At 41.0% G+C, this 9,460-nt stretch overlaps 1 protein-coding gene across 1 annotated transcript; it reads right to left on the bottom strand.

Annotated features, from left to right (window-relative positions):
• Positions 1–2,369: 2,369 nt before the first annotated feature.
• prdm8b (PR domain containing 8b) lies at positions 2,370–9,219 on the bottom strand. The gene is made up of 4 exons (XM_031305896.2): positions 8,827–9,219; positions 5,896–6,120; positions 4,926–5,157; positions 2,370–4,287 (listed from the first exon to the last, which is right to left on the bottom strand). Exons 2-4 carry the CDS (start codon positions 6,112–6,114, stop codon positions 3,026–3,028), a joined length of 1,713 nt encoding a protein of 570 aa, XP_031161756.1. The 5' UTR covers positions 6,115–6,120; positions 8,827–9,219; the 3' UTR covers positions 2,370–3,025.
• Positions 9,220–9,460: the final 241 nt, after the last annotated feature.

The raw sequence follows: 9,460 nt of genomic DNA, 5'->3' as shown, positions 1-9,460 counted from the left end.
CTACTCTATACAGTGAAGATCAATGAAATCATTCAAAGTCATTTAAATTGAAATATACTGTGGACAATAAGGCCTGTGGATTATCCTGAGCAACAAAGATATTGTTTTGGGAAAAACTTTTCAAATGTATTATTTTTGTACTGCGCATACTTCAAACTGAATGTAATTCACCACCATTGTATTTGAGTGGCTGCAGATGTTTGAGATAGCCCAAACTATCTACATGGCAAAGTAAGAGGGAAACTAATTTTGAAATTTGGGGGAACTGACCCTTTAAATTCACTCAGTAACACATCCAATACAGTGAAGATGTATTTAGTTTTGTCCTTATATTTGCATTTTCAACCTGGATTATATTACTATTTATTATTATCCTGTAATAATATTACTGATAAATCTCAGTCTTTATCAGCAGATGGTTCGTTCAGTTGTCATGGAGAGTGATCTGTTGCAATGCATGCAAGCTCAGCAGCTATTATGCTATTATTTCATCCATAACACGTTTAGGATTTCTCCTCTGTGTGGTCTTAAAACTGAGCAACTGAGCAACTGAGCAAATTCCTTCCACTGATGAATACCATGTGACATGTCCGAAAGCTCTGGAAAAAAGCCTGGAGGTAGAACTTAAGGTTGGATTTTTTTTTTTTATCAAACTAATATCAAGATGTGTTACCGGCAAGAACAACAGCTTTCAATAACCTTTCAAAGCCGTGACGGCTGAAGTCATCTAAGAAACTACAATATGCTTGTGACCTTTGACCCCTTGGATGCTTTTGATATTGCCATTGATTTGCCTGACATTGTTTACTCCTAGAACCAATCCCACAATGCATTCAAGAGCCAGCATTTCTCATCCTGATGTATTAATATTTTAATAAATAGAAATGTACATATCAGAGTCTGTGGAGCTTGAAGATGAGTTTAAATTCACTTTATCATAATTAATGATAAGGCCACATGGTGATTCTGTTGCTCTGACTGATGAATTTGTATCATATTACATTTACACCAAAGCCTTTTTATCATTAAACAATATCGTTTTCAACAGTGAAATCTCTGTCTCAGTGAGCTCCTCTTTCATGTAGTTTACATGTTGACCACTTGATGGCGCTGCTGAACTATCTTCCACATTTCGTGTCTGGTCTCTGTCCTGAAATATTCTCCACCCGGTGGTATTGATTCCTTTTTAAATTATGCTATTATAGCCTATTATAAGCATTAAACGGTGATTATTGATTCACAAACATGCCCACACTTTTATTAGTCTGTGTTGTTTGTAGAAAATAACTTGAATTACTCATTGTTCTCTCTTTCTCGATTTCATCTGAAAGCTTTTTACAAATGAAGGTCACAGCCGGCTGGTAGATTATTATTATTATATATTTATATTTGTCACAGCTCTTTACCGGCCAGACGGGTCGCTGTCCTCACAACAGGTGAGAGGAGCATTTTTAATTTTTGAAATTGAAACTATATTTATTCACTGATTTCGTGGCTTTTGTTAAACTGCAGCTTTCTGTCTGCAATTCTATTAACCTACAGTGTGCTTCTACTACAAAGGAAAACGAATCCAATATTACTTTTAAAAACATCTCATCGGAGACACACAGTATGTGTTTTATTCTTTAAAGAAAACCATAAATGACGTATCATGCACTCTCTGATGAACCGACTATCATTTCTGTATTTTCTGCTTTACAGAAACTGAAGATCTGAGCGAATTAGAAATCATTCTCTCGTCACTTCATTGCTTTTATTCCGAAAAAAATGTATTTATATACAGGCCCGTATTCTGGATTTTATAACAATAAAATAAAATTTGCAGGTATGGGAATGATCATTTTTTCCTAACACTCTAATTAAAGATACCTCTCAAGGGAAAACGTCAGCGTGTGATTAATGCGAGCGACATTTAATGATGACGTAGGCCTATGTCAATAATAATAATAATAATAATAATAATAATAATAATAATATGGTAAAAAATTATAGGCTAATAATAATACATGGGGACATTCAGTGTACGTGTTCGTATATTTTCTATAAAAAATCAACATATTGAAACATTAATCATAGTCATTAAACATTTACTGTATTTCATTTTATTTAGGCTGTATGTACAATGTGGTTCTTGTATTTTATTAATATTGAAGGTTGGCACTATATGAAATGTATTTTTTTTTTTTACATAAAAATATCAAACATACAATTAGGGTTAAAAAATGTGGGCTTTTTGCATTTTATATAAATGTGATGTTGACCTTGTTTTATAAATGCATTAATGAATGCCGATGCCCGATGGTATCAACCATCAAGACATCATATATTTCAGTTGCAGTTAAAAAAAACAACCAACAATCCAGGAAGGCCACAGTTGAAAATAAAGCTATTTTATTGTCAATGCATTCAACGTGATTAGATAAACTATCAAGTAGTAAATTCCCACAAAAGGAAGAAACACTGAAACTATTCCCCACTGACACAAAATATTACACTTTGTATTTCAAATGAAACAAATTATTTACATCGTAATGTATAGACTGCATCTTAAATTAATATCATTTAATATTACATGCACTCTGAAATATAGTCTGACATAATATGCCAATTTGTGTCCATATTCATCGTAGACATGAAAAAACTTGCTGCGTTGTAAACCATGACATGTGACTACATTTGTATTTGTTCTCTATATTTGCATTTATATGATATAAAATACAACTTACTGTACATTTACACATATTTAAATCTTCCCTTATTCTCAAACTTTTAAGTGCTTCACACATAGATCAATTTCTGAAGTCAAAACGCATTTGCATACACCCAAAACATGACATTTTGTACAGGGGAGAAAAAGTAAACAGACCGAACAGGAATTAGAAGATCATAGTCCAAAGTGAAAACAAGTGCAAGGGGTGTTTTTGTATTTTTAAGTGGCCTATCTCCAGTCGGACTGCTTAAATCCAGGCAGGGTCACAGTTCCTCCTTGATAGGAAACAGTCCCTCCCTTGTTAGTCTTTAAAAGTCAGTTATGGGAGGTCATATGACGTGACAGGTGATGCCGCTCCCGGAAGGACTCGTTGCAAATGGGGCACTTGAGTTTCTCTTCGCGCCGCCGCTTGACCAGTGGCTCCATGGCGTACTCCTTTTTGTGGTGGGATCGCATGTGGTAAACCAAGTCCGAGGTCATGCGGAAGGAGGCGTTACATTTGGCGCACCAGTTCTGCGCCGGCAGGCAGAGGGAGGTGAAGGAGGGCGGCAGGAGGGTGAGCGCCGAGGGCATCTGAAGCTGAATAGCCCCGGAGTTCTTGGGCCAGAAGGTGGTGGCGTAGACAAAGGGGTTCTGTTTGGCCATGCCGCCCGGCACGGGGCAGTTGGCACCCAGTTCTGCGCCCTGCAGTTTGGCAGCAAGGTGGTCGGCCTGGTAGAGTCTGTTGGAGGAGATGGTGTCGCCCACCGCTGGGTGGCAGTCTAGCAGCTTGGCCGGCATCACCAGCGGCGAGATCTGGGAGAAAGAGGAGCGAGACGGCTGGCTGAAGGCGCTCTTCCTCTCTCCACCGCTGCCGCCGCCTTGCTGGGTAACTGAGCTGAAAGCGCTGCCCATGGGTGAGGTTTGGGGTGGCTGGGTCTCCGTTAGCACCTGCCTGATGTTGAGGTGCTTCTCTGATGGATTGCTGCTTGGGCGACCGCCATCTTTGTTTTCAGAGTTGGAGCTCTGGAGGTTTTTGTTGCCGTTGTGGTGTTTGAGGTTCTGGGAAGACTTCTTGACCTCGGTGAATGCGCTGCGCTTGCCCTGACCAAGTTCTGTGGAGCCCGGCGGGGAGAAGGACTTGTGGTTCTCCTCCAGGCCGTACGCCCCTCTGTAGTTCTGTGCAGACGTCGCTAGCTCATCTTTAGACTTGGACTGTGGAAGGCTGGGCCCTCGGCGCTCCCTGTCCTCTATTTCCGAGAACTTCCTCTTCCCCGAGCTCTCGCTGCAGATCTCAGCCTCCTTGTCGCTGGGCGGGCTGGTCCGGTTGTTCTCTAGATCCCTGGCCAGGTTATGAAAGTCTGTGGAGGGTTTGTTGCTGTCCTGAGGACTGCTGAAGCCCTCGGAACGGCCCAGCTTTGGACTGGTCCTGGTCGGGGTTGTTTTTGGTCGCTCGGTGCTGCTCTCTTTGCTGGGCTCCTCGTCGACCCCTGTGATGCTCTGCAATCTTTTGGTACAACGGAACCGGAGATGGGCCAAGAAGGGGAACTCAAACTGGAACCGCTGGCTGCAGTCTGGACATGAGTAGTGAGACGAACCTGGGAAGAAAAGAGACGGAAATTAGTTCTGACCAAAAGAGACTATCCTAAAGTTATCCTGCTGAAGGGAGATGTCTTATAATAAGGCACAAAGTATCAGCTTTGTAAAATTGAATTCAATTAAAATTTGAAGTCAGGCACTATCACCGATTGTTGAAGTAAAATAAAAAACATGAAGAACAAATGATAATGACATTACTCTAGTTTATAAGAAAATTGCCATGATGCAATGCATGATACAGTTTTATACTGTACAAGGTTTTTAAGGTTTTTAACTTGGCATTTTAAAGCAATGAACAAGCTTTTACAGCTAGGACTAACAGCCTATACATGCACAAACTGTTGCTTACTGTAAATAATGTGGTTAACAACTGTATTTGTTTTGTGGACCTATGATGCCTTGCATGAAACCAGTATTCTACCACATTTTCAAAATGATACAGTAATTTACTGTAGTATATAAGAAGATTCCCATGATGCAATGCATGTTACAGTTTTGATACTGAAACGTGTTTTAAGGTATTTAACTGGGCATTTTTGAGTAATTAACTGTAGCTTTTACAGCAATGGCTAACAGTGCAGAGAGTCAACACGGGCTACAACACGGTCGAAAGGGGATCTGGTTTCAGTCGACTCACCTTTGCTCTTGGCGGGCGCTTTGCTGGAGCTGAGCAGCAGCAGGTCGATGAGGTCTTTGCCGTACCAGACCAGCAGCTCCTCGTCCTTCTCGATCCGGCGGAGCGAACGGTACAGCAGCTGGCCGTTCTTCACGTAGGCCTCCAGGTTCTGCTCCTCCTTGTCCCGGGCCGACTGGACCAACCGCAGCCACATCAAGCCCTCTGAAGTGCTGTTGGCCGCTGAGGTGTCCACCTGAACAAAACAAACATACCCATTGAGTTATTACATCAGGGCAACAGCTCAAAATCATTTCCAGGCATATATTCTGCCTCAAAATCTTATTTTTTCAATTAAAATAAATGAAAGTACTGCAAATAAGGACCTTTAATATCACCCAACCCCTTCAGACCAAATATTTATTTCAATATGCCCACATCTTGAAACAAGGCAGTATGACACATTGCACTATTATTACTGACATTGTTGACAATAATTATTGGAAAACTGAAGCAAATGTCTGAAATAAATAGCTTTTCCTTAGAACAAAATTATCTCAAATTCATTGGCAGATTATTCCCTTCTTGTAGAAATATTAAAAAAGGAAACATTTCCATGACTCATATAATAAATAAATGATTCAATTACTTGTTCCGGTGGGGATTTGTTTTTGCAGTGTTGGGTGAATTTTTTTTTATTAAAATAAGACTGCAAAAATCTACTAACATGGTAGTGTCTTGCTCCAGTTGTGCCATGCATTAATAGGACAAAGGCTATCTATAAAAATAGATTTGCTATATCTGGAGCTGCTCAGCAAGACAAGCATTAATAAAAGAGATTTTGACAGGCTTGTTAAGATGCTAACTGGTAGAATTTGTATTTCAAAATTAAAACATAAAAAAATAATAAATACTGGGCTAATTAAAAAAAATATAGAAAGCATGCTGGGGCTTGCATTAAAGTACAAATAGTTCCAAATAAAGACCACCTTACCCTGAAGATATAAGGTGCTGTGCGTTTGTCGGTGGATTTCAGAGCTATGAAGGCGATGCTGTCATACAGCGACGTGTGGCTCAACACACAAGGCCCGAAAATGGCGTTTTCCGGGATGTCACACGTCGTGTAGACGCTTGTGAAAATGTCCGTCAGACACTGCTGGACCGCTTTGGCGTCCCCATCCCACACCAACTTCTGAGAGCTGGACTCCTCCATTTCACTCTGCAGAGACAAGAGACACCAGAGATCAGCAGTCGGTAAACAACTAAACCCAGTTCTGTTACATGGAAATAATGAATTTAGGTTTTTAGTCCCAGTTCTTCTAATTCTGTTTATCAACCGAATATAAACCGTAAATGTCAACCTAAAGCTGCTAAACTAGCTGTCTCGTGGGTTCTCCCTCCGCTGTCCCTGCTGATAGGGAATAAATCTCTTCCTAGACAGATTGGCGAAACCAGCTGTCAAGGGCGGCGTTTGGGGGCCCGTTTCTTTCTTTTCTTTTTTTCTTTTTCTTTTTTTTTTGGCCAAGCTTTCTAATTTATTCAATCCCCGTAATAACTTCATGACGGCATCACCTTCAGCATCCTGATGATGTCAATGATTATAAGAGAAGGGAAATATGCTACAATCATAAAAGACCAAACATAGTAATAATAATCCAAATCACAATATTATCATTATTTGTATTGGTGTTGTTTTTACGATAATAATAATAATAATAATAATAATAATAGTGTCGGAGTGTACCAAATATTTGATGAAAATATTAAAAACTATCTAGGCCATAAGATTATTTTAGATGGTGGATTACGATAGAATTTGTTGCCTTCGTTATTTTAGGCTATAATATAGCCTATATTAAAAGTATTATTATTAGTATTAATATTATTAGTTATATTAGCATTAGCAGGCCTCTACGGGCTACAGTTGTCTATTCAGCTGTAAGGGTTATGATTGGCGGCATTCAAAACGAAAAAAATCCAATAATCTTCCTATAGCCTAATCTTATATTATAATGAAGTGCCTTGTGAATTGCGTTGAATGCATTGTGTTTACAATGGCTTTATGGCAACCTGTGTGTTTATTATCATATATTCTGTAAATGTAGCCCAATATTCCTTTAATATTAAGGCTTCATAGTGTTGCTGTGACATCTAAATCGTATTATAGAGTCACTACAGGATCTTTATTCCTTACGAAAAAAGAAAGAATTAAAAATAAAAAGAAACTCCAAGTGCGAGCTGCTGAGGTCCGTGCATGTCCAATGGAGAGAGCATGTCCAATGGGTTTCAAGTGGACTGTCAAAGTCAGTGATTTCATGTCAGCCAACCTTTCTCTCCTTTCTACAAGCGGCAGCGTATGCCGCCTCATTACCATAATCCACCACGTTCCCCTCTGAGACTGTAATTAAAGCAGCACGACCAGTTAATTATTTCTTTTCTCCCTTTTCTAACCTCTGAATGTGTGTTCAGACGGCTGCGGCTCTCCTCCCTATGCCGCTAACTACAGCAGAGACTGTGCGCGGAAACGTGCACCTGATACGCGCGTGTGCAGCCGTAAATGAGGCTCAATGGACAGTCGAATAACATTAAAAAATATATAGAATGAGAAAAAATAATAATAATGGGTTTCAACGCCGCTAGAAAGCTCTGCTCCAATCGCGAGAAAAAAAAGAAAAAAAAAGTAATTCATAAATTGTCTAAATAATAATCATATTCCAGTCTTTACTGTGATTATTGTTGCACAAAATATTTCTAACATTGATCACAAAATAATCATTCACAACTCTTTAGTGTTGCTTTTTGGGCTAATGGCACGGGTTGAATGTGTATTATAGTCACCGCGTGATTTATTTTGATGTTTTCATTCTCCTATTAACAGTTTATAACATGTAATAAATCACTAACAACCACTCAAACAACTTTCACCGTGACACAGCTTGCGCAATATAAGGTAACCTGTTAATCGGGCTAGAAAAATGAAATAAAATCCACAGATGGACTAAAAGTTTTGCGCTAAATCTGGAAGCAATCTGGCATTTTACGCATCTAAGAAATTCAACTCAGAAATAAATAGGCTGATATTAACAATTGCACTCATTAAAAAAAACACGGTGGTTAGTGGGAACAGATGAGCTATGGTCTGTCCATCCCCGATACCGATATGTTTTGTGACTGCACGCTCAGAAAAAAAGCGAGGCTCCTCTATGGGTTTGCTCCTGGCTCTAATTTTTCTCTCTGAATTGTTAAATAAAAAGTGGGAAATCTGATTAAACAACCCGCTGGTTCCTAAGAGGCTCAACAGCAAAAGAAATGTTCCCTGTGGAACATTTTGCGTACGGTGCAGCGGAGAGCCTTTCCAAAAGTGTCTCTCAGTGCTGCGAGCCTAAATGACTTGTTTCCGGTACCGTACAGAACCCTTTTATGTTCAGAGGAACAGAAACAGTCGCTTCACAAGAAAGAAGACCAAATATTCGACAGTGATATGTAGCCTGTCACAGTCTGATTCAAATAAGAGAGAAGAGATAAAGAGCTGAGTGTGTGCACATCCAGAGACTCCCAGCCACCCTCCTATTCAAACCCACTGCGGGTGGGGTAGGGGGTGAGCAGAGATGGGGTGTTTAACCCATCTGCTAAAGCCGTGCCAGGCTGAAAACTGTCCTAAATCAGCGCTGTGACTGAATTGCGGGTTTTTGTCCGCGGCGCTGAAACATCTGCGTGTGAGTTTTTTTCTTTCTGCGCCGCTTTCAGCGCCTGCAGGATGTGTGACTGCATGTGCCGCGCAAAAACAAACCCAGAAACCGTCCCTTCAACTATCCAAACCACACACACACACACACACACACACACACACACACACACACACACACACACACACACACACACACACACACACACATACACACTGCTTTGCATTTCACAGTCCTACCTTTCCGTCGATGAGGAAGAAAACAATAATCCACAAACGAATTGCGAGCGATGCTGCGATTCAAAAACCCGTTTGCACCTCCGGGGGAAAAAAAAAGCCCCGAAAACAAGCAGGGGGATGCGGTGATGGAGATGATGGAGATGGTGATGCGCTCCCGGTCTGGTCCGTATAGTGTTAGTACATTCCCCCCCCCGGTGTAGTGAAAGTGACAGTGCTGCTGCTGCTGCTGCCGCAGATAGCCTACTCGCCGACACTGGGAGTGAGCGGGCGGGGGTAGAGAGAGCTGCACGGATAAAGGGAGACAGAGAGAGAGAGCGAGAGAGAGAGAGAGCGAGAGAGAGAGGCGTGCAGATGGGGCCCGATGCTCTGGCTGACTGGCACACCGACACACACTTTTTGTTTGCCGCACATAATCTACCCAATGAGGCGTGTCACTCTCCGTCTCCTCCCTTTAACTCTTCACTGACCGACTGTCATTTGATGCGATTTATGGACGAGCAGAGAGATAGAGACCCCCACCCCCACCCCCCCCACCCCCCACCCCCCACCTATTATTATTGTAATTCTAATCACAATAGTTGGTGGTTGTATTAGAAAAGAAGTGGCATTTAAGGAGTCGAATGTTGGGGGGGGG

The sequence above is a fragment of the Sander lucioperca genome, chromosome 2 (assembly GCF_008315115.2).
Source record: "Sander lucioperca isolate FBNREF2018 chromosome 2, SLUC_FBN_1.2, whole genome shotgun sequence".
Taxonomy (NCBI): Eukaryota; Metazoa; Chordata; class Actinopteri; order Perciformes; family Percidae; genus Sander; species Sander lucioperca.
This window is presented reverse-complemented; position numbering and strand designations above follow the sequence as displayed.

Coding starts and splice junctions, on each gene's coding strand:
- prdm8b (XM_031305896.2), bottom strand. CDS start 6,114: ATGGAGGAGTCCAGCTCTCAGAAGTTGGTGTGGGATGGGGACGCCAAA. Junction 5,158..5,895: donor CAGCACCTTATATCTTCAGG/GTAAGGTGGTCT, acceptor TGTTTTGTTCAG/GTGGACACCTCAGCGGCCAA. Junction 4,288..4,925: donor AGCGCCCGCCAAGAGCAAAG/GTGAGTCGACTG, acceptor TTTTCTTCCCAG/GTTCGTCTCACTACTCATGT.